The following is a 26,684-nucleotide window of genomic DNA, read 5'->3' as shown; positions in this document are numbered from 1 at the left end:
TTTATGGCACAGAGGAGATTATTTCAAAGCTTGTGAGAAGAAGCACAATCAGATGGAAAGAGCACAATGCTATGAGTCACTTATTCAATAAAATATATTTGTTCTTATTACTATTTATATACTGTTTATTCATTCTGGGGATACATTGGATGCCTTTAGAAGCAGCAATAACTCTTTTAGGTTCTCATCAACTAAAGGTGGCTTCTTTGTAATGCTTATTCATTCATCCAAAATAGTTAAGATAGTATTAAAAATTTACCACAAGAACATGTGACATACATAAGGAGAGACATGTATTATGTAGTACTGTTTGAACAGATGGTATTTGTTGATCCCAGGTCAGTTAACCCAGGTGATTAGAATCTGGTCCTATCCCATGAAGACTGTGGTCGGCAGGTAGCAAGGGCAATGGAAATATACTATTTCTGAAGTCCCAGAATTCAATTTCATCCATGCTATTAACAACCTATGGTATCTTTAGGTAAGTCACTTTTATTCTCTGGGCCTCAGTTTCCCTAACTACAAAATAAGGGAGTTGGGCTACTAGATGATTTCTGAAGTTTCCTTCCAACTCTGTGAGTCTGTAGCCATCGTTCTCACATTCTTATCATTAGTCCCAAAGAGAACAGGGTAATAGTATGGCTCAATTCAGTATCATCCACATGCCAAATTCAACACAAAGCATGACCGTTCTTTGCCTTAACTGGCCTGGATTCAAATCTTAATGTGTCCACTAAATACGTAAACTTAATATAATGTACTATAGTGTATTAGTTAAGAGCAGTGGCTCTGAAGCCAGATCGTGTGGGTGTGAAACTCAGCTTCGCCAATGACTAGCTGTGAGATCATGGACAAGTTAATTAACCTCTCTATGCTTTGGTTTTCTCATCTGTAAAATGGAAATACTCATTGTAATAAGGCTGTTGTGAAGATTGAAGGATATAATACTTTCTGAAGTATTTAGAACAATGTCTGGCACAAAAAGCACTCAGGTGTTACCTCTTATTATTACTATAATTACTATTATCACCACCCTACTCCTACTAAACCTCTTTGGGTCTCAGTTTAGTCATCTGTAAGATTAGGATAATAGTATCAATCGCAGACATAGGAGAATCAAAATAATGCACATAAAGTGCCTAACTTGGTGCCTGACCCTTCTTGGTGCTCAGTAAATTGTGTTTGGTTAAATAGAACCAACTGTTCTACTGGTTGATGTCATCCAGTTAATTTTTTCCACCTCCCCCTCAAGCAATCTATTTTATCTTACTTACAAAATCGATACATGCTCAAGGCAGAAAAGTTCAGAAAATACCCCTACTGTCCAAAAGTAAGACAAATCATTATTTTTCCATGAACACATACGCATTTTCTTTTCTGAAAAATGTATCTTATTGTCCATACTCTTTAAAAGTATGCCTTTTTTTACTTGGCAATATCCGTAAGGACTTCCTAATGAATAGATATTCTCTTACAACACAATTTGTAATGGTTATATAGTATTCTGTGTTCGCAAAATAATTTACTTAATGAAATACTAATTATTGAGCATTTGGATGTTTATTTTTCTTATTATAAATAACACTGCAATGAATGGTTTCTTATGTACATTGTCATACACATCATTTCCTGAGTATAAATTCCTGTAAGCACAATTGTTGCATCAAAGAAAATGCATATTTGAGGTCTTTTGATACATAACACCAAAGTGTCCTCCAGAAAGATTTGTGAATCTGCACTCCCCTCAGCAACCTAGCCCTTTAAAAAATCTTTAACCTCATGATACTAAAGCAAAATTCTCTATTGTAGATATTTTTTATTAACTGGCATGTAAACTTGTTTTTATTTTCCCCTTTAAATACAAATGCATTTGTTCTTTAAATACGAAAGCTAAAAATCACTCTTAAATTAATCTTAATGATTTAGCATTTAGGTATATGTTACATGTACAAAGTGATGTTGCCTTTTTGCTTAGTAGATGGGTTTGTGTTGTACATTAAAATGGAGCTCAAGAATGTGTTTTGTTTAGTGGTGCATTTTATTGCCACAGGTTACACAGTAGAGTGGTTAAAATTAAGGACTTTGGAGCCCAAATGACCTGGGTTCCAATTCTGGCTATGTCATTCACTTGCTAGGTGAATTGGGGCAAGTTGTTTAACCTCTTTAGGCCTCCATTTCCTTAAATGCACAATGAAGATAATGATATAGCCTATTTCATACAAGTGAAGACTAAATGAGATAATAAGGGTTCAGCACAACTCATGGAACTTGGCATTCAAAAAGTGTAAAGTACATGCACAAAAACTATGCTTTCATTTATATGCTTTTTACAACTTCTTCCATGTGAATACATCAATACTGTTTCTAAACAGCCCATATTAACAACAGCGAACAGTTAATAATCATCCTGTAGTAATCCAAACAAGACTCTGTTAGTATGAAGTTCTATGACAGGCAAAACAAATGTATGGTGGAGAAAAAAGCAGAATAGTGGTTGTCTCTGGGTGTGGAGATAAGGATGTACTTAGAAAAGGCAGGAGAAAACTTCCCGTGGTGATAGTAATGTTCTAGATCGTGATAGGGGTTTGGGTTGCACAGGTGATTACATTTGTCAAATCTCGGCAAATGTACACTTAAAATTATGCATTTTGTGGTGTATAAGTTTTATGTTAAAAAATCTATAGAAAATATGAAACGAAACTCTAGATAATAATATATGCAAGTTGAACTATGTGAAGAAAAGTGTACTGATGTATGCAACATACTTCAAAATGCTGAAAAGCTGAGACAGATTGATGGATGCAGAGAGGAATAGAGAGATGGATAAATATGTGATAAAGTGAGTATAGTCCAATGTTAACTGTAGAATCTAGTTGGTGAGTATATGGGTGTTTATTATAAAATTCTTTCAACTTGGCTGTATATTCGATATTTTTTGTAATAAAATGTTGGGTGCAAATATGACTGTGAAAGCTAGTCTCTAAAGTTAGATAGTGAGGAAAATCTCAAACATTAGTGTCTAGGCCATCCTATCATCAAAATGCCTGATGGAACATCTCTTTCTGTTTTGAATCAACTCTTGAGGATTATATTTAGTGAAAGGGAAGAGTATACTGTATAAAATCAAATGTGGAATATTAGCACTCACTAGTGAGCAAGTCAGAAAACACAGGACCCCTTTTATCCTCTTAAAGATCCAAATGAGAAAAGACCTAAATGAGAAAAGAAGAAAAGTAGGGAGAGACCAGCAAGGACAATTTAGAGTTACCTTTCAGGTATATTAAAATTTTGTTGAGCACCTCCCACTTCCCCTGAGTGTTGTCATAGCATGATTGTTTGAAATCAGTGGAGTTTGTGTTTTTGTAGCAACTGGCTTTGGTTTTTATAGCCCAAACTTTTGTTTCCTCTTCGCAGGCATTTCCTGTTCAAACATGGATCTGGTTCCTCTGCTATCTTCAGTGCAGCCAGTCAGAACTACCCTCTGACGTCCAATACCGTGTACTCGCCCCCTCCCAGGCCACTTCCTCGAAGCACCTTTTCCCGACCTGCCTTTACCTTTAACAAACCTTACAGGTGCTGCAATTGGAAGTGCACGGCCTTGAGCGCCACTGCAATCACGGTGACTTTGGCCTTGCTACTAGCCTATGTGATTGGTAAGCCTTTTCATTCATGCTTCAGTTTTCTTCTTAATCAAAGCCTTGTTTTGCTTGTGGTGGGAGTGGGGGTTTCTCTTTCAACGCTGGGATGTACAAATTTGGACCAAGGGTTAGTATTATAAATAACAAATGGATTTATATTTTTTTTTTTTTTTTAGCTTCCTAACCTTAAATACTGCTAAGGCAAGTAAGAAATGCACTTTGAGAAGAAATATTTATGCTACCAACACAGTCTTATTGATTGCAATTACTGTAGTTAACCATTTTCCTTTCAATTAAAAGGTTGTTATGGTTTTCTCATTAGAAGTCATAAGTACCAATCTACAATAGCTTCTTAAATTAAAGTTAAACAGTAATACTGCTACCGAATTTTCAGGTAGCAATTTTATCAAAGCAGTAGTTATTTGGAAGCTATCAGAAAATCCAGTGCATAATTTCTTCCCAAGAATCCAGATTTTTACACTGGATCAAAGAAATACATTCTTATTTTCACTAGGTAAATGTCTGAAAAATATGTGTGGTTACTATGTTTGGGAAGGTAAAGTAAAACGGTCCTAAGACACTGTTTCCTCGTTTAAGAAAAATGTTGTTGTTCTTGAGTCCCTCTGATTAAAGTCACCCGCACTTGATAGCAAATTGTATTGATTTGTCTGGATGGCATTTTTATTTTGACTGAATATTAACTTACTTGCTTGAGTAGTTCTGCAGTCTAAAATGTAAATTAACCTAAGAAACATGTATTTTGTGGAAGCACTACTTCTAGAATAAGTAGAATATCATGGTAGAAAAAAGTTCTATCCAGATTTGTCACCAGTAACTTCTTCTCAGGTTTAACCCAGCTTCCTATTAAAACAGAATTACCCACTAAGACACAATAAATATGATTCTGAGAGGTAGATAAAAAGGGATTTAGACTTTCTTAAAATTACAAATAATAAAGTATGTTTGGTTGATTCCAATTTTTCCAAAATGTGAACGATAAGAGAGTTCACATAACCAGTTTGTGTAAGAGTCATAGAACAGGGGAAGTAAGTCATTAAACATACATTTTATAGGGAATTCACTGATGATGTCTGAAGTATAGCATCATGTAGCCTATGCTGATGTTCATAATTCTCTTTTATATTGTCATCACACAATCTGAATATGTTTGAACAATGCTTCTATTAAATGTGGATGATATTACCCTATAATATCAAAAATGTGTCTTTTATCTCAGGCATTTCAGGATAACCCAACATGTGTGTTTATTTGGTTTGTAATAACCTGTAATGAGAAATACTGGTGAAGAGATGGACGTAGGGAATGAGAAAGCACTGAAACTCAAACACAATTTTAATGTGAAATAATTCAAAACATGGAATAATCTAAAAGTTTACATAAATTAGAGCCTTTTAAAATGTTCTTGTTCAATTATGAGACAAACTACCATGAATTATTTTCTGTTAACTTTTACTGTATAGAGAACTAATGTATTAGATAGAAGACTTAACCCATGATATAAACAAATCCAAGTAATTGCAAGCTCTTTATTAATAGGTTTATACTGTGTTCAAAACTATGTTTCGATTTAAATTTATTACAGTGGCCATTCCTGTATTAAAAACTTCATTGTATATTCTGAGACATCTTTAATTAAGTTATATATTTATTCATTTCATAAGTGAAAGTAGAACATTTTAGTCATTTCAAGGACTGCCTTTTTAAATAGGATAACCAATGGCAATATAGTGCAATAGTTATGAGCATGGATTTTCAGACCTCTGCCACTTATTAAGCATGTTATCGTGGGCAAATTATTTAACCTTTCAGGCCTGCCATTCCTCATCTATAAAAATGGGCTTAAAATACTATCTATAACATAGGGTTGTTAAAAGAATTAAACAAATTAGTATAAGTAAAGCACTTGGAATAGTGCCTAAAATATAGTAAGTAGCCTATAAATGTTGATTATTATTATTATTACCATTATTATCATTATAATTATTACTCACCATTAAAATTCACTAGTTCCCAGAATCAATCCTTTTGTTCATGGCTATATCCCAGCACCAAGAACAGTGACTGGCATATAGCAATCCTGTCAGTAAAAGTTTGTTGAAAATAATTATGCTCAGTACTATACTTGTATCAGCTTATTTAATTCTCACACCAATCCTTAAGGGTAGATATCAGTATTATATGTATTTTATGAATGAGGAAACCGAGGCACAGCAAAGTTAAGAGGTCATGTAAAGGTCACATTGCCATCAAGAGCTCAATGATCACCCTGAACTTCAAGCCAGAGCAGACCGCCTCCAAGCTCATGCTCTTGAGCACTAGGCTTTGCTACACTTCCAGCACTGCAGCAAACTTTACAGCTCACTTACTTCTCAGTCTACTAAATAAGTCCACCATTCTTTTTTCTTTTCTTATTAAATTAAAAATCTGTTAAATATACCAGGTCCTCCATTGCAATGGTGAGTGCAACTAAGACTGGTTGATTGGTGAGAGATATCTGTTGACATCATTTACTGTGAGTTTTTTAGACTCAGAAATGTCAGGCAAAATGCTGGCACAGTAGGTTGAATGGGTTCACAATGAGGAGGTGTGTATGGCAAACGCTACAACTTTGTTCCTGGTTCTGTCATGAACTGGACATTATGTGACCTTAGGTAAATCAGTAAAAATCTCTTCACTGATTTACCCCACCCATATTGCCATATTGCTGCTCCTCAGATGGGTAGAGTAAAAATTCATAAATAGGCATTCAGGTGAAAGATGCTACATAAGAACTGTAATATACAATGATTTCTAAATGGCTTTCTGTGGTTGAAATAAAAAAGTATTATATTTCAAAATATGAAACCATTTCATTCTCGACTATTGCTGAGTCTGTAAAAGTCATCATTTCTTTTCAATCCCCCTTTGTAGTTGCTGTATAACCCAAGGAAAATATTTCACTGAAACTATTTACTGCATCTGTTTCCTGTACAAATTCCTTTTTGCTATTTCGTATTCCTCTATTATCCATTATATATAACCTTTAGATACTAATGGCTACATGCTGTGCTGCCCTCAATCCACTAGGGAAAATCACATCAATATCCATGGGACATCAATAAACTTTCTATGCATTATGGCCCTGTAAGTGGTCATTGGAAAGCAGTGGAAACCTAGCACGTGAGAAGCCAGAGCTGGGTTGTTCAGCAAACCAGCCCCATCTGAACACCTTTTGGGTCAGCAAGAAAATAATTTCTTTGAATAAGTTTTGAGGTCATAAAACTTGGTGAAGAGATGCATGGAAAGATACTGATTATATGAAGATATCATGGAATGGCTATTGTCATCATCTCCCCATAAATCTGTAATATTTTCCATCTGAATCAAAAAATATGTCCTTATGCTTCATCTTCTCTGATATTTTGGCATCAGTGATGTATCAGTGCCAGTCAGAAGCACATTTGCTTGAATTTACAAATAAGCCATTTGAAGTAGTCGTCAGGAAGACAGATGACCATATGCAAGGCATCAAGAGAAGGTGAGGTTAAGGTACTTCATCAACAGTTTTGAAGGGCACAAACACGGCTTCTCTGGAAATCTTTGATGTTTTGATCAAGTTTCTCCACAGTCAGCAGTTTGTATAAGAGGCAGTGGAAATTCACAGGAATACATTGCACCTAGGGTCAAATGGGCTATTGCATTGAATGAGTTGGGGAGTAGGGGTTTCTGGCACTCAGACCTAATAATATTAGTTAATGGATGGATGATCCTTTTCTTTTGCCATGAAATTAGTAGTGATTCATACCACCTTCAGGGGATTCAGGTAGTATTCAAACCCTACAGAAAAAATAATTTAAGTCTGTAAGTCTTGTCATGACATACTATAAGGCCCACATGAAGAAAGTTGAACCAGAATAGATATTAACAATAAAATTTGGAGAGATAGAATATTGAGCCCAATTCACTCAGCCAATGTTTAGGGATGAAACTACTCAAGAGGACAAATGACCTACATTAAATTACTTTCTGCACCAAAATTGAGTAACTCTGATTTTAGTGCCTTCTTCTGCCTCTTTTATACTAGCCCAAATTGCCCTACTTCCTGGGGCTGTTACTATGGTGGAGTAAGAAAGTACTGAAAATGACAGAATGAGAGGAGTGGACTGTGTTCATTTTGCGCTTCTCACAAAGAAAGTGCAACTACCTCCATATACAGGGAAGAAATAAAATGGGAGATGACATGTTCTGACTTTGGAAAATTCAACAACTTAGACTTTTTAACAGAGAAAATAGAAATGAAGTTTTTTTCCCATTAAATCAAAGTATGCTCCCTCACATATTATTTGATAAATGTAGATAAATGTTTGCCAAAAACCAACTCACTTACTAGCAACTTCATTAATGTCTCTGTGCCTAAGTTTCCTCATCTATAAAATGGGAAGTTGATAGTACCTTCCTCAAGGGTTTTCTTTATAATTAAATCACTTGAAGCATGTAAAACACCCAGGATACTGCTTAGCAGATCTAAATAAAAATTAATGGTTATTATTAGTGGCACAGGATTATTATGAAGATTATTAATTTGAGCTGAGGTAAGCATGAAGAGTATATAATTTATCTTTACATCAACTGCTTTTGTTTCCCTTCTTTCCAAAGTCATATAAAACAATTTTTCAAATTTGAATGTCTGTCTCACAAGAATCTTCTAATGAGCTTGTTGTTTCCTTCTGCTTCATCTAAAATAGCTGTCACTTTGCCTTTATTTAGTTAATTTCTCTCTTCTATGGTGTTTTGACATTTCAAATAGTTTTGTATTTATATCTGGAGGCCATATCTAGGTTGAAACACATTTTCATTAAAATACATTATAGCTTATTACATTCAAGAAATGAGTCAGCATAAAATGCTAAAAAGCATTTTACATTATCCTATAGACTGTTATCAGTCATGCTTAATACTTATTTCTTCTTCCAGTTCACTCTCGTGGACCCTATCATGATAATAATGCCAGTTTCTGTGTTGGTATTAACTTTGCCTCTTATTCATGAATCTACCAACTTTATAACAATCCCTGTAAACAAAGATATAGAAAATGGTGGTGTAACTTCAGTCTAATTATAAATCTGCCATCCATGCATTTATCAGAACATTTCTTTAAACAAGATTTATGTATTCATCTTACATCACCTTTTAGTGTAATATGTTCTATAAGTTTTATCCCTGCCATGTTAAGTGGCACTTTTACCTGTCATAAATAAAAGTATAAATCCAATTCAAATTAAATATACTAAAATGACAGGATGAATCTGTGTCACATACAACTAATTACAAGAACCATAGTTCCTGTTGTTCAGAATGAAGGCATTTTGGTGAAAGGCAAACACTGTACTTATTTTTTTTTTCTTGAAACTCCAGTATGCTGTGGATTTAAGGTATTGAGTAAGAGAGAGAATTTCTTGGGTGAGTAGTGGATAGTAAACACATGTCGTGTGTCATGAGATTATTTTATTGTCTCAAGGAGAGGCAATCACCCTACTAAGTACTTCTCATGCAGCACTTTCTTATCATGGGTAGGGAGATTAAAATGAGACTGTGAAATAGGTAAAGATCTACTGGAAGGCATAATAAAAAGGGACTGGACAGCAGGCAACTAATTTTGGAGTTTTGCATGCTTAAGAGATTTTTGAACACAGAGAATCAACCTTGCAAATGCAGCAAAAATTCTCTCTCAAGAAATCTATGACTTCAGAGTAAATAATTTAAATTCTATTGCATAAATGAGAAATTTAGCTCCTGCTTAACTCAGTTTTTCCCCACCCAAATTATATATATAATACATATATAGATATGCTATGTGAATATTTTTAGACCCACATTGCATAAGTTATTAAGCTATACTTACTCTGAAGTGAATAAGAATAAACTAAATTAGAGCAATGGCTTTTAAACAGATGGCAGGTTAACCCATTTTAAACAGAAATGTGACTGAATTTTCATAAAGAACAGCCAAAGGGAGGAGGACCAGTATCACCAACAGAATATCTGATTCATCACAGTCAACACTAAGAGATGGCATCTTGCAGAGTGAGAACTTATCCATTTGGTGTTCTTCAATATTCCCTACATATAGAGATGAAAAAGTATAATATGTTTTATTAAATATAAGTATTTTGGAATATGTGAGGAAGCAAAAAATGGAGGACACAGGAGGATGACAGGAAATGAAGATGGTAAGCAGGAGCAGGTCATGAAAGGCTTTTTAAGCCATGGTGAGGAGCTTGAAATTTATTCCAAAAATAAATGAGGAGGTTGATATACATATATACATACATATATATATACATATACATATACATATATATATATATACACATATGTGTGTGTGTGTGTATTTTTTTTTCCACTGGGAAATAAAATTATTTGCTCAAATTTACATTAAGAAAAATAACCCTAATGGCATTATTGAAGTTGTCTTTGTCAGGCAGGATGATGGGGGTTGTAAAATTGAGGTCATGAAGACACATTAGGAGACTATAGTATAGTTGGGGAATGGGGAAGGAGATGGACTTGAAAAGTATTTAGAAGATAAAACACACTCAACTTAGTGACTGATTAGATATGACAGGGGAGAAGAGTTGTTGTTTGGCTTATGGACTGAGTAGATGGTGATGCTGTTAGCCAAGATAGGAAATGGAAGGAAGAGGTTTAAGGGTGAAAATGGACTTACGAGTAAACATACCTAATATATTATTAAATACCTGGTACTGAAACTTTTGAGGACACCAAAATCATGGGAGTATAACAAGGAAAAAAAGGTCATGAAGGCTGGAACTCTGGGGAATACTGATATCCAAGAAGGCTGAGGAAGAAGAATATGCTAAGCAGACTAAGAAAGACCAACTAGAAAGATTGGAAGGAAACTTAGATGGTGGAGATAGAATGGTGGTTCTCAGTGTATGGTCTGGGGACCACTAGGGACTCCAAGACATGTCAGAGAGTCTATAAACTAAAACTGCTTTCATAATACCACAAAGATGTAATTTATCTTTTTCAACATAATTCTCTCAGGAGTATACAGTGTAGTATTCCAGTGTAAAGGCCATATGACATGTGATATCACAAGAGATTGCATGCAGAAACATATATGAGAATGCAGCTGTTTTTTCCTTAATTCAGACATTAAAGAGATTTTCAGAAATGTAAAACAATGCTGCTCTTCTCACTAATTTTTTGGTTTTGCAAAATAAAATTATTTATCATAAAATGTCATGTATGTTAAAATGTAATGATTTATTAAATAAAATAAGTATTAATAGATATAACCCACATCAACAAAAGCTCTTTGGCATCTTCAGTAATTTTTAAGAGTATAAAGAAGTCCTAAAACTAAAATATTTGTAAATGACTGAGGTAGAGAAACCAAGCACACAGAGTGTTTCAAGAAGAGTAATTAAGTGAAATATGAACTATTCACGGTTTGCACCAAGGTAGAGGCTTGCAAGGCGAGTGCAACAAGAAGATGAAAAGATAATGGCATGATAGTTGCTGGTGATAAAATTTTTGAAGTGATCACCTGAAGGATAAAACTTAGTAGGGAAGGAAAACAGGGGGAGGAAGCTGATGGCATGGGAAACAAGAAATGAGCCCAAGTGTCTAGAGATCTTGGTAATATTGTACAGGTGATATGGCTGTGAGCTAGTTGCAGAGCTAGAGGATGGTCAGAGGGAAGTATATCAGAATTTTAGATTTCTGACTCAGAGAACAAAAATGTGATTCTCCTATATGTTTTTGACCTAGTTAAAGAATAGGTATGAGGTGCTCTTTACAGATGAATCATTTGTTCAGGGAAGGCTAGATTCTTGGCTAGGTATGATCCCACAAGGTGGTCTTCTTTGGGTACACTTACAAGCTCATTAACAAATTAAACTAAAGTATAGATAGCATTTAAATAAGAGCACTACCTTACACTGGATCCTCCATAAAGGCAAGACTTACGTGAAATTTCAGGTCACAGTGTGGTTTCTCAAGAAATTCTCCTTTGGGGCTCTTATTGCTCTCTATGGAACAGTAATGAATAAATTAAGAGAGTCCAATATGACTCACTGTCATAATCTCATCAAAACATTGTCAATCTAGTTAATGTAGACTGTATGTAACATATTATAGTTAACTTCCAGAGTAATTGCTTACCATAAGAGTTTCTAAGGAAGGGCTTCACAAATGTCTGATTTATCAGGTTAAATGTGGCAACAGGAAATTCTTTTTTTTTTTTTAACATTAAACTAGCTTAGTGTCCTGATCAAATGATCAGGAAAGTTAAAGCTAGCATATGTACCGTACATAGACCATCGGAGGAAGTTGCTGAGTTCTCAAATAAGGTAGTTGTTGTGGCCCTGACCAAAAACGAATACAAATGTGATTTTGACAGCAACCGTCCTGTGCCACACTACTACCTAATACAGAGGAGGCAGATTTTGCTCTCTGGTAATTATCATCTAACCCCATTGTTTATGCTGTAGACAAGGTTCGTAATTTAGTTTTGCCCTTGTTCACTTAAGGAAGACCCTAGATTCCCTTCGATATTGAACTTTAATTTTACTTAAACATAGATAGATATTAAATATGGCAAATAAGGATAACATATAATGTATTTTATACATACCATATCTGCAAATAGTTTGCAGAATTAACTAATAAAATTATGGGGTTTAATAAAAGTAATAAAAGAGCAGTGAAAAGAATTTTGAATTTTACTCATAGCAAGTAGCCAAGCTAATACTAGTTGTTCAATGCATAAGAGAGAGAGAGACATACCAGCTGTCAAGAAATTAGGACCAAGTATATTGTTCTATGAAAGAAAGTAGAAATTTCTAAAATGGAGTGGTTTTGCTAAAGATCATGTGCTACCTCTAAACATGGAATCCTGATGAACCCAAATCCTCTTAAGCTAACAAATAGTTCATTAGTCTCCCCACCACCTAACAGAGAGCCAAAAAGATTTCTTTGTATCTCTTATCATGGTGGAAAAGCTAGCCTCAGTTGATCCATAAGTAGTTGAAGCGTCAGATGACTTTTGAACCTAGTTGAAGTATTTGTTTTTTCGGAGATGAAAGTTCTTATGCCAGTGGGAAAATGTGGTAAAGCACTGAAGACACTCAGTGCTACTCCAGGCTATAATAGCACAGCTCAAATATTATCATATAGGATGCTGCAGAGATGGCACTAGTTAAGATTTACCAACATAGGAGGCTGTGGGAGTATTTGAAAGCCAGATGGTACAAATAGATCCTTTCTTTGTCATGCCTAAAACATAGCCTGTTCCAAGATTGAACAAAACCCAAACAAACCATTTGTATCTTTGGCTCCTCTTCCTGTTTGCGTATGTTTTTTGTTTGATTTCCCTGACCAAATCCTGCCCTTGGATTAGCCAGCATATAACTCTTATTGATGATAGGCAACAATCTAGTCTTCTGAAATCAATAAAATGTTAAGTGCAGAATCCATCAATGGGGGGGGGGTAATTTTTAAAATAAGTTATTTAATGGGCAATCACAATTAAATACACTTTCAAAAAATGATAAAATAAAGAATGTGGAGTCCAATGATAGGGATACCTTTTGGCCCAAAAGAAAAATAATTCATTATTAGCATACATAGCAAACTGAGGAATATAGTCCTATTTTCATAGGCAATTATAGTACGTATGTCTTTTGTGATTTAAGTAGGTAAGAAAGATATTAAAATGTTTAGATTACTCAGTGAGAGTTTCAGTAGCATTCCTGCTAATGAGGCCAAGGTCATGGGCTCAAATACTATTTCAGTCTGTTAGCTTTGTTCTGTTTCATTACCAAAACCCACAGTCTCAGTTTCCCTTGGTACTCCATTCCCCAAATCAGGAACCTAGTCCTGCCTTCTACTCCCTAAAAAAACCTGAATTAAGAAATGAATATGATGAACTAGACAGGTTTTGCATGGTACACATAGAAGTTGTTAAATACTTTCAACAAACTTAAAAACTCAAGTCAGGAGATTTTACATAAAATCTGTGGTTTACATAAAATTTCTGGCTTCTCTTGAAAAATAGAAAGATCTGGCTTCCTCAGACCTGCATTCACCTTTATTCTCACACATTTATTGATTACCTACTATGTGCCAAGCATTATTGTAGTCTTTGGTGTGGCAAAAATAATATGACAACCATTTACTGGAGATAACTAAGGGCTGCTCCCTAAAGGACAGTGAACTCTCCAGTCTACCAGAATACCCATCCTACCCTCTTCACTCTTTTATTTTACCTGCCTTCCTTCTAGGTAGGCATGTAAGCTTGCAACCATGTAGTAAAACATGTAATCAAATACAAAGTTCTTTCCTGCTGAGTCTAAATTCTGCAATTAGAGTTGACTCAGAAGTTGAAATATATGAGTATTTGCCATCACTACATTAAGCCAAAGAAATGAGCTACTCACTATGAATTTTCAAGGCTTAGAAATCTAGTTGGAGAAATTATGCAAAGGACAGGAAAACACAACACAGTCACCCTAGTAGTAAATCTTGCTCTGTTCACATTTACAAATGATAACCTTAACCATGGCCAACTATCTCAAAGATGCCTGGAATTGAACATAAAAAACACCAGGCAGGTAAAATTACATCCCCGTTATTAGAAACTCATTTCAAATGAATGTACTGTAGATATCAGGTACATGTTCAGATGTATGTGTCTGCATTTGTATTATATATATGTAAAAATACACTTTAACAGTGAGTTCTGAGTTTGCATTGGGTAATGCTGGCTCCTTAAATCTGAATCCCTCTACACCATCCCCCCAAAAGAAATTCAAATTAACCAAGAGAGCAAATAAAATCACCCATAACCCACTTCAATAACATAACTAGGAGACAGAGAATTCTACAAACTTCAAATTACATATAAGTAGAGAAATAAACACCCTAATTAAGCAGAGTTAGCTCTGCAGTCCATGCCAGAGCTGAGAGTCAAAGACTAAATGGAAAAGAAGACATGAAAGCTGAACCTACCTATGGCAGAATTGATCAAAAACTGCCATTAGAAAGAAGTCCCACCCTTAGTGAGCAAGTACTGAGAACAGATATCAGAACACTGGCTGCTGAAAATGGAAAGGAATGTGCTTTAAAGTGCCCAGAACTAGAGTTTTTAGCTTTGAGAAGTCACAATTTCTCAGAATAAGGAAGCACTGACTTGGAAGAGGTGTCCTTCAGAGGCTTGGTGGTAAATAGAAAGAAAAAAGAAAGGGGTAGAATGTTAGGACACTGAAGAAACAAAAGTGAATTACAAAATTAAGGGATATACCAAACCCCCTATCCAAAAGGCATCATTGATATTTAAAAAACTGCACTTTAATAAGAACTAGAAAATCTAGTAACCTAGTAAGTCACCCAAACTCCTGACTCCTATCTGCATACAACTCTAGTTGCTGGTCCAGGAACATAAAAGATTTTACAATGAACATAAAAAAGCAGACAACATCCACACAAACCTCTATAAAAAGAAAGTAGAAATTAAGAATCAATCATTCCACTGATGAAAAACCTCTCCAAATAACCAACCCCAATGCAGAAAAAAACTACAGTAAAGTGTCTCAATCTTAATAAAGAATCCTTAAACAAACACTTGAAGATATAAAAAAGGGCTCAAATGATAAATTTTAGAACTCAGAACGTAAATGTGCAAAACAAGAGTTGACTGAGCTCAGGAAATAAATTGAAAAGAAAGATAAAACCATTTTGAAAATGAAGGCTATACTGAATGGTGACCAAGGGAGAAACGGTTTTAAAATATAATGAGATGCAATAATGAAAGGCACTAGATAAAGTAGCAAAGAGAATGGAGTTGAAATAAGGAGAGGTTAAAAAAATCAGGGAAAATGACTGATACAGAATATAGGCAAATATACCCATACTACATATCATTGTAGTTCTCAAAGGGAAAAAAAACAAAGCAATAAAATATAACTTATATTTAAAACTATAATCAAAGTAAACTTGTCAGAAATAAAAGACCTGACTGTAAGTATTGAAAGGAATAACCTTCAATACCTTGGCAGTACCTCCAAGTACCTTGGAAAACTGACTCAAAACAGTCAACTCTATGTCATATCCTAGTAAAAATACTATTCTTTAATGATAAAGAATAATAATCCCCTGAGTCTTGGAGTGGGAGGAATCATTTATGAAAGAAAGAAAATCAGATTGGCATCAGACATCTTGACAACAGACAAAGCAACATAAGGGTAACCAGCATTTTCAAATAACTCAAGAAAGAGAGTGTGAGCCAAGGATTTTATTCAAACCAGTTGTTCTCTAATTATTAAAGGTGTAGAAAAATAATTTTAAACATGCAAAGACTCAAGGAATACTGTATTCACAAGCCCTCCTAGAGGAGTCAACAAACTTCTTCTGTAAAAATCCATATACTAAATATTTTAAGCTTTGCAGGCCTTGTAGTCTTTGTCACAACTGCTCAACTTGTAACACAAAACAGCTATAGACAACTTATAAATGAATGATTATGACTGTGTTCCAATAAAATTTCATTTATGGACAAATATTTAAATTTCATAAAATTTTCACATGCCCTGAAATATTATTATTTTTATTTTGCACACATATTCAGTTAAGGATGTCATATTTATTTGTTGCAAGAATTTTTGGTCTTTATTTTCTAATTCTAGTAAGTATATCTATTTTGAAAGTTTGAACGAAATTTGTCTCTCTGGAGTTAAAACTGATTTACATACCATCATTACAGTATTAGAATATTCTGAATTTGACTATATTTTTACTTTTACACTGAGTTTTATTTTATTTTCCTATTTTTATTTGTTCATTTATTTATTTTAATTGACAAATAGAATATATTTATTGTATAATATGTTGTTTTGAAACATATACATTGCAGAATGGCTAATCAATCTCTGAATTTTATGCTTCCATATGTTTTCATATCTTTTTTCAGTTGTTACCATTTTTTATTTTCAACTTGAAGAATTTCCTTTAGCATTTTTTTGTAAGGCATGTCTAATGGTAATGAATTCCCTTAGCTTTTGTCTGGGAAAGGCTTTATTTCTCTTTCATTTCTGAAGGAAAGCTTTGCCAGTTATAATATTCTTGGTTGGAAGGTCTTTTTTTTTTTTTTTTTTTCTTAGCACTTTGAATATATCATCCCACTCTCTCCCAGTCTGCAAGGTTTTTTCTGAGAAATATACTAATAGTCTTACAGAGGTTTACTTGTATGTGGTGAGTAGCTTTTCTCTTGCTGCTTTCAAAATTCTTTTTTTTTTTTTTTTTTTTTGATGCTTGAGAATTGATTATATTTCAGTGTAAATATCTTTATGTTTAATCTATTTAGGATTCTTTGGATGCCATGAATTTGGATATTTATTTCCCTCTTCAACTTTAGGAAGTTTTCTGTCATTATCTCTTTAAATAAGCTTTCTACTCCTTTCTCATTTTTTGCTCCTTCTGTAATTTCCATAATGTTTAAATGGGTTTGTTTGATGGTGTCCCGTATGTCGAATATGCTTTCTTCACTCTTTTTTATTCTTTGTTCTTTTTGTTCCTCTTACTGGGTAATTTCAAGTGACCTGTCTTCAAGCTCACTGATTTCTTCTTTTGCTTGATCAAGTCTGTTGTTGAAGGTCTCTACGGAATTTTTCATTTCAGTCATTGTGTTCGTTAGCTCCATGTTGAGCTTCTCATATTACTCATGTATTGTTTTCATGATATTATTCAGTTGTCTATCTGACACTGAGTGTCTTTAAATAACTATTTCAAATTTTTGTTAGGCAGTTCATAGGTCTCCATTTCTTTGGGATTGGTTACAGGTGCTTTATTTTGTTCCTTTGGTTGTGACAAGTTTCCCTTTTTATTCATGATTCTCATGGCTTTGGCACCTCTTCCAGTTTTCATACAGACTGGCTTCAGCAAGGAAAGCCCTTCACCAGTCAACTCATCCAGAGATTCTGTGTGGGACAACTAGCAGAATGTGCAGGCAGACTTGTTGCTGGAAAGCTTGGGTGGGTCAGCCTGGTGCCTGGGTCAGTAGGTACATTGGCTTGAAGTTTGGATCCACAGGTGCCAGACTGATGCCTGGGGCCATAGAGGATGGTTTTGAATTGGGGAAGGCCTGGATCCTGGGTCCACAGAGGTAGACCAGGAGCCTCGGCCATGTGGACCACTCTGGAGCTTGGGGCTACGACAGCCAGCCAGATGCTGGTGTGGGCTGGAGCCATTCTGGGACCAGGTTCACTGGGGTGGGTTTGGTACTGGGGTCTGCAATGAAGTTGGAGGTTCATTGGAAACTCCTATTCTGCCACCTTGTTGATATCACTCCTCTAGCTTACATTGTTAAATTATCACTGTGTTTGGATATTTTAAATTGTCACTGTTGATTCACACTTTTTATTTTGTGAATTGCCTATTGATGTCTTTTGCTCACATTTCTACAGGAAAGTTCAGCTAATATTTATTGATTTATAAGGAATTTTTGCACATTAAAAATTTTAACATCAACTGCATATTTTAACTTTGTACAAAAAGGAATCAACATTAAGTTTTAAACCATAATATAAAATAATAAAAACTTCCATATTCTTTTCCCACATCTACTAATGTAGTGGCAAGACTTTTTTTTTAATATTAAGAAAAAATTTAAACTCATTTTCAGGGATGATATGAAGTTGACTGAAATTCCCACTGCCTACTTTTTCTTTAAAGAGAAATTTGAATCTGTTTCAAAAACAGAAATCAAGACTTTGGACAGCAAAGTGATCAGTTTTAAAAGAAATACTAAGAAGATTGAAGTTAAAAAAAAAAAAAGATAAATTGTAGAACCAGTAGAAAATATATACTGTATATTTGACCTCAGTTACATGTGACCCAATAACCCAATAAAATAACTGTTCTAATAAAAAGATTATTTCATTTTTAATTGAAAGGTTTTTATAGATCTTCCAGTTCTCTTCTATGTACTTACCTGAGATGGATGGACAAAATTAGTTTGAATAATCAGTCTGTAGCAAAGATAAGAGTTTTTCTGCATGCAAAAGCAACTGGTTGACATAAAAGTTTAACCTATAACATTGGCCTTATTAGCCCTATATTCTTGTGAAATTACTTCAGTACTAAATGTCATTGAAAAGAAGAAATGGATTACATCTTCTCTTGCTCTTGAATAAGACAGAAGCAGTGTGGTTTGGTGGAATGAGACTGAGGTAGAAAAATAGGGTCATAGTGTCAGTTCTCTGTTTCCTAGGTCAAAGTATTTTCTTTCTCTAGGTTTTAGTTTCCTCTTCTGTAAAATAAAGAGACTGCACCAAATGATTTGTCTGCAGCATTTTCTTTCCAAAATAAGCTTTTAATTTTAGAACACTTTTAGATTTACAGAAAAGTTGCAAAGATAATATGAAGAATTCCCATGTGCTCCTCATCTGGTTTCTCCTATTGTTAACATCCTACATTACCATGGTACATTTGTCATAACTAAGAAACCAACACTGATAATTACTATTAACTCAGCTTGATATTTGATTTGGATATCACTTGTTTTTCCCCAATGTCCTTTTTCTGTTTTAGGATCCAATCCATAATAGGATATTACATAAAGTATCATGTGTTCCTATCTTCCTCTGGTTGTTAACAGTTTTTTGTCCTAGATTACCTTGACAGTTTTGAGTAGCACTGGTCAGGTTATTTGCAGAATGTTCCTTGATTTGGGTTTTGCCAGTGTTTTTCCCATATTTAGAATGGGGTTATGGGCTTTGGGGAGGAAGACCACAGAGGTGCCATTATCATCACATCATATCAAGGGTACATGCTATCGTGTACATGCTATCACTGATGATGGTAATCTTGGTAACCCAGCTGAGGTAGTATTTGCCAAGTTTCTTCACTTTAAAGTTAACCCCACACCTCGTTTCCAAACTGCGCTCAACTAGTCTGTGGTCTTTTTTGAGCTCTAACATACCATGATTTTATTATGTTGTAGACAGATCCCCTTACCTGCACAGATCCATTTGCTGGAGTTGAATCCATCACCCAAGATGCATGCTTTTTCTGGGTAACTCAGCTGAAAATTTTCTGGGAAACATTTCATATTATATGGCTGTGTGAGAATTCTCAGTATATTTCACAAAATAAGACTATAACTGCTCTATGCTACCCTTTGTAAAAAGTGTACTCTACTAAGAAATTATAACATCTTTTAAAAGCTTAAGGATGCTCTAATTTCTGAAAACATTTTACTAAGAAAACTCAAAATATACAGCTTCCACATTCCAGCTGTCATGATGATGGAAAAAGGAAATGAACGGCTTTGGGGAATGTTGGTGGGGGGTTGGGAAGAGAAATGAATGCCTGTTCTAAATTAAGTCAAGGATTTTGAATTAGGAAATTAGGTGAGGGTTTTTTTTTTTTCCTCTGCTATACAGCTGTGTGAGGATGGCAGCTGAATTTGTCTCAAAGACTTGAGTCCCTCTATATTACTCTCTCCAGAAAAGACAGAACTACACACTCCTCTCTTAGGACAGGAAAGTAGAGGGTTAAAAGGATCAAATGGCCTTCCACCTATCTCCACTTCCAAGATGGTTTTGGAAAGGCCAGCTTAAGGGGGAACTAACCAGCCTTAATAATAATAGCTGATATTTTTTTGGCATTTATTATGTACCAGGCATTTTTCTAGGTACCTGACATGTACTGACTCATTTAATCTTCAAAGCAACCTTATGGAGAAGGTGCTATTACTATGCACATTTTATGGTGAGGATACTGAGATACTAAGATTAACCAGCTTGCCCAAGGTCACACAGCTGGTTAGTAGCAGAGTTTGGGATTTGACCCAAGGAACCTTGGCTCCAGAGTCCCTGCATTTTACTATACCACATGACAACTGCCTCCCTTTAGATAGAGTGTAAGCTCCGGGAGGGCAGGGTTTTCTGTAACCAGTTACTGTTGTATCCTCAGCACCTAGGACAACATCTAATACATAGTAATCAGCCAATAAAAAACTATTTATGAAAGTAGGAGAAGGCTTAAGGATCCTCATCATGAATCAACCCCATTTGATAATACACTGGTTACTCTTTCAGAAGAACACTGTCATGGTGTGTATTAGTCCATTTTGTATCGCTATAACAGAACTACCTGAGACTGGATGATTTACAAAGAAGAGGTTTATTTGGCTTACTATTCTGGGACAGCTGCACCTGGCATGGGCCTCAGACTGCTTCTACTCATGGAGGAAAGTGGCAGGCAGCCGGCAGGTACATGCAGATCACATGGCAAGAGGAAGCAAGAGAGAGAGAGAGACAAGGTGCAAGGGTTCTATAAACAACCAGCTCCTGCAGGAACTAATAAAGCAAGAAGTCATTACGCCCTTCCCCCATCCAGGGAGAGCACTAATCCATTCATAAGGGATCCGCCCCCATGACTCAATCAGTTTCCAACACTGCCACAGTGGGGATCAAATTTCCACATGAGTTTTGCAGGGGACAACACATCCAAACTCCATCATAGATGTTATAAGATTATAATGTATATAAGATTGTACATAAGATGTATATAAGATTATAATGACTCATTTTGTTCCAGACAACCCAGAACAAACGGATTCATTATAATTCTCACCAATTCATTCATTCTCTACCTTCCCATATGATTAAATCATATAAGGCAGCTAAGAAGGCTCAGTAGTTTTCTACTACTCATCCATTTTTCATCTTCTCTATTATTTCTCCTGCCTCCCTAGCCTCATATAAGCCCTGCTCTTTAATGTTAACTGTGAATAATCAGGTAATGGAAGGGTTTTTTAATTTTCAATATGTAAAAGTTTTCAGGAAGACACACCATTTATCTATGGCTAAGACTACACTAAGCTAAATCAGAAAAGTGAGTTTCAAAGCATCAGTTACCAGAGGTTGTGGACATAAGTCAATGAATACATTTCAATCTTTAAAATTTAAATATATGCAGGAAAAACTGGGTAAGAGGAGGAGAGAGCTGTGTGGGTCTGTTTCTTACTCTCCATAGTCATCAGTTTTATTTGTATTTTTTTAAAGAACATGGATATCATTACTAATAAGTACTCAAATCAGGAAAGAGGGTGAGAGATTGTTTAGGAACTTAAGAGACTCCCATCATCCATAATGATGAAGTGATGGGCAGAGATTTGAACCAAATTGAAAGGGAGAGTTAGTTGAGCCTAAATGAAGTAAAATGGGAAAGAAAAAGAAAATTTTAAGAAAGAATGAACACTGCTGATTCCTGGCTAAATTGATATTTTTGCTGTATCATTTATTAAACTGTTTTTTTAGAAAAAAAATTATCCCATCATTATGCTGCTTATTCCTCCTGACTCCACAAAGCAAATAATAATACAAAAATAAATAAGATTTGAGTTATGGAGAGCACTTATTGGTGCTGTGACTTGAGATGAAACCACTAAATAATTGTGTCTGTCTGATAAGGAATACACAGATGGGCCTGTTATGCAACTGCAAATGGAGATCATATATTAAACCTGTGATAAGGTACCCAAATAGACATGTTGCTTATAAATATTGCTGCAGCCTTTGAATGGAAAATATAAAACACATAGTAAATGAAAGTTTTAAGATAATATAATGGAGAACTGGGATATTAAAATGATTTATTACTTTGATAGAATCTTTTCTAGCCTTGGCATTGGATAAAACTAGAAATGTATTTAGGCGAAAAAAGAATGCTCCAATAGAGAATAACTTATTTCATTTAAGAGAATAAAAGTAGGGATTCAAACATGTGGAGCAACAAGAAAGGTGTCCTCATTCCCTTTGTTGTACTGTCTCAATGTTTCTTAATTGGCATTTAATTTTAATGTTTCATCATGGCAGACTTGCAAACTATCTTATATAAAACTGTTCAAGTTAAAATGTTTTTTTGATTTGTTTTTTTTATTTTTAAATTAGTGAAGTTCTTTCTTTCAAAGGAAATTCTACCCATACCTGACACAACAGCTTTTCAGGCTTTCAAAAATGTTTGAAAGAGATCTCAAAGCCACATAGACTACATTCAAATTGCTTTGAAAAGGAACGTTTAAGTATGTTTTATTTATGTTCATGATGAACTGCAAGCACAAATAATATTTTTAGTGGAAAATGTATATGTATAACCCTAGGAAAAAAAAGAGAAAACTTGAATGAAACTGCTGAGGCAAAAGTAAGGTACCATAAATAAACATGCATTACTTCCAAATAGTTCTTGAAAAATGCTTCTCTGAAAACTTATGGTTTTCAATCCTGCATGCAATCTGGTTATTACCAGGATAAAACCAAGATCTGAAGGTAATTTGTCAAAGAGCTATAGTTCACTCGTATACCAATTTAATGTTTAATGTAATAAAAATGGGATTTATTTTAAGATGGAAAGATAACCTTGTTTCTGTAATGTTAGCAGTCACTGCACTTAGTTCAAGTAGCATTTATTTTTGCAGTGATATTCCTTATTGCAGAAGCATCTAGTCTTACATGATGTCCACTGAAGTATCGGTCTGGTGAGATTGCTTCCCATAGGAGTTAAGTTGAAAGCATGAAGTCATCAGGGGTCACCGTCCGGGTAATGTACTTGGTATATTTTTCAGGAAGGGAACTATCCAACATATGAGTAGATCTGTAGCTCTGACAAGCTTTAGAAGTAAAGTACAAAAGCCATAGCATTCCCTAGCCTGAAGGAACACAAAGCAAGATATGTAAGGAAACTGCTGTGGGAGAAATACTGACAAAAAGGGAAAACAAATTATCTTGAAAAATATCACACGCTTTTGTCTTGCCATGATTTGAAACTTATGACATCATAATGGTGAGGACTTTATTTGTGAGACAGATTTCAAACTGTCTAAATAGATTTATTTACTAGAATTAGAAAATAATGACCAAAAATTCTTACAACAAATAAATATGACATCCTTAACTGAATATGTGTGCATTTTAAGATGCAAAGTGAATTACTTGAAAGCAAAGTTGTATTTGACTTAAAAATCTTGTAATTTCTAGGTTCACTTGTTTATTTATTATCAAAGCCCTATTTACTTTGTTATTAAATGGATTCAAATATTATCTGTAAGAGAGTAGACACAGAACACCGAAAGATACAGAATAACATGGGAGGTAGTCCTATCTCCTGACACTACCAGTAAATTCAAATATCTAAAAGGAATTCTTCCAAGAACCCCAATTTTTTATTCAGATATTTTGATTATTATTTTTCAGACCAGTGGATTTTAAACTATATTCTTTGGTGATTTGGGGCAAGGCTTTTGAACTCCCAGTCACTGTCAATCAAATAAGTTCTGTTTTTTTCTGTTTTATGAGTTTAGGGGTGATTCATATTTAATTGCTGAATGATTCTGCTGCTTAAAAATGTTTTGAGTAACTCTATTTTATACAGAAGACAACAGTAAAAGAGATGGAATTTTTAAATGCATGTATCCATTCAGCTTAACCAAAGTTTGTTGAGCACCTAATATTTTTTAATTATATAGTAATACCTGAATACATCGTGCAAATGATTGTAACAATACTATGAAAATGTTGAAGTATCCTTTCAGTTCCCCCAGGTCCCCACTCTAAAGATCAATAGTTTGGTAGGCATCATTCAGTTCTGTTTCTATGCATTTACATAGAGAGAAATACATATCTTCTACTTAAAGAGGATCATAGTATATGCATTGTTCTATAATCTTTTTCATACAAATCCTAGAGCTCTTTTCATGTAAGTACATATAGTTCATCCAATGGTGTGCTGATGAATGTTTAACAACTAGCACTGTGGGCAAAAACAAAACAAAACGAAAACCCCAATTTGCAGCATTTGCTGATTCCTGCAGTGTGAATACACCCACTATGGCCGATTTCAACTGCCAACATGAAGCCGGCATTTGTTGAATTAGGAAGAGATGCACACTGTTGGCTCTTGTATAAGTTGGCTCCAGCACATCATTGTATCAGTCCTTTCTCTCTTTTTGGTTTTTTATTTTGAAATAATTTTAGACCTATAGAGAAATTGCGAAGGTAGCGCAGAATTCCTGTATTCCTGTCACTGTGCCTCTCCCAATGTTAACATCTTGCATAACAATTAACACTAGTATGATGCTATTAATTAAACTCACATCTTAATTCAGATTTATCCCGTGTTTTCACTATTTTTTTTCTGTTCCAGGATCCTTTCTAACATCTCATATTAAATTTAGTTGTCATGTCTCCTTAAGTTTCCTTTAGTATGACAGTTTTTTTTAATTTTACTTTATCAATATACAATGTAGTTGATTTTCGTATCCCTTTACCAATTCCTCTTTTTCCTCCCTTCCTTCCCCCCCTCCCCATCAACATCATATCTGTTCACTTGTCTTAACAAATTCAAGGAATTGTGATTGCTGAGTCTTCTTCCCCTCATCTATTTGATAGAAATAATTTACTTATTTTTAGCTCCCACAAGTAAGTAAGAACATGTGATATTTCTCTTTCTGTGCCTGGCTTATTTCATTTAATATAATTTTCTCTAAGTTCATCCACGTTGCTGCAAATGTTAGTATTTCATTTCTTTTATAGCAGAGTGGTATTCCATTGTGTAGCTATACCACAGTTTCCTTACCCACTCATCTGATGATGGACATTTGGGCTGGTTCCAACTCTTGGCTATTGTAAAGAGTGCTGTGATGAACATTGGAGAACAGGTATCCCTTTGACTTGATGATTTCCATTCCTCTGGGTATATTCCCAGCAGTAGAATAGCTGGGTCATATGGTAGATCTATCTGCAATTGTTTGAGGAACCTCCATACCATTTTCCATAGAGGCTGCACCATTTTGCAGTCCTACCAACAGTGTATGAGAGTTTCTTTTTCTCCACAACCTCACCAGCATTTATCATTTACAGTCGTTTGGATATTAGCCATCCTAACTGGAGTGAGATGGTATCTCAAAGTGGTTTTGATTTGCATTTTCCAAATGCTGAGTGATGTTGAGCATTTTTTTCATGTGTCTGTTGGTCATTTGTATATCTTCCTTTGAAAAATGCCTATTCAGCTCCCTTGCCCATTTTTTAATTAAGTTACTTGTTTTTGTTTTTCTTTTTCTTTTTCTTTTCCTTTTTGCTGTTAAGTTGTTTGAGTTCCTTATATATATATATATATTCTGTATACTAATCTTTTGTCAGATGTATATTTTGAAAATATTTTCTCCCATTCTGCTGGTTGTCTTTTAACTCTGTTAATTGTTTCTTTTCCTGTGCAGAAGCTTTTTAGTTTGATATAATCCCATTTGTTTATTTTTCCTTTGGTTGCCTGCTCTATTGGGGTCATATTCATGAAATCTGTACACATTCCTACTTCCTGATGTGTTTCCTCTATGTTATCTTTAAGGAGTTTTATTGTTTCAGGTTGTATACTTAATTCTTTAACCCATTTTGAGTTGATTTTGGTATATGGTGAGAGGTATGGATCTAGTTTCATTCCCCTACATATGAATATCCAATTTTCCTAGCACCATTTGCTGAAGAGGCAGTCTCTTCCCCAGTGTGTAGTCTTGGTGTCTTTGTCAAAGATCAGATGACTGTAGGTGTATGGGTGATTTCTGGATTCTCTATTCTGTTCCATTGGTCTGTGTGTCTATTTTTATGCCAGTACCATGCTGTTTTGGTTACTATATCTTTGTAGTCTGGTTTAAAGTCAGGTAGTGTTATGCCTCCAGCTTTCCCCCCCCCCCTCGGGATTGCTGTGGCTATTCATGGTCTTTTGTTATTCCATATGAATGTTAGTATTGTTTTTTCCATTTATGAGTAAAATGTCATGATTGGGATTGCATTGCATCTGTAGATCACTTTGGGTAGTATAGACATTTTTACAATGTTAATTCTTCCAATCCTAGAGCATGGAATATCTTTCCATCTTCTCATGTACCCTTAATTTCTCTCAGCAGTGGTTTGCAGTTCTCATTGTACAGATTTTTCACATCCTTGATTAACTTTATTCCTGGGGGGG

General features: G+C 34.8%; 1 protein-coding gene across 3 annotated transcripts in view; it reads left to right on the top strand.

Annotated features, from left to right (window-relative positions):
• Nucleotides 1-26,684, top strand: part of TENM1 (teneurin transmembrane protein 1) — a 559,047-nt gene that overhangs the window by 248,138 nt on the left and 284,225 nt on the right. For all 3 annotated transcript variants that reach the window (XM_063082943.1, XM_063082944.1, XM_063082942.1), the window contains exon 5: nt 3,415-3,653. In XM_063082943.1, coding sequence (XP_062939013.1) covers nt 3,415-3,653 — 239 coding nt within the window. The remainder of the gene's footprint in view (nt 1-3,414; nt 3,654-26,684) is intronic.

The sequence above is a fragment of the Cynocephalus volans genome, chromosome X, assembly GCF_027409185.1.
Source record: "Cynocephalus volans isolate mCynVol1 chromosome X, mCynVol1.pri, whole genome shotgun sequence".
NCBI lineage: Eukaryota > Metazoa > Chordata > Mammalia > Dermoptera > Cynocephalidae > Cynocephalus > Cynocephalus volans.
Note: the sequence above shows the minus strand (reverse complement) of the source record. Positions and strands in the feature narration are given on the sequence as shown.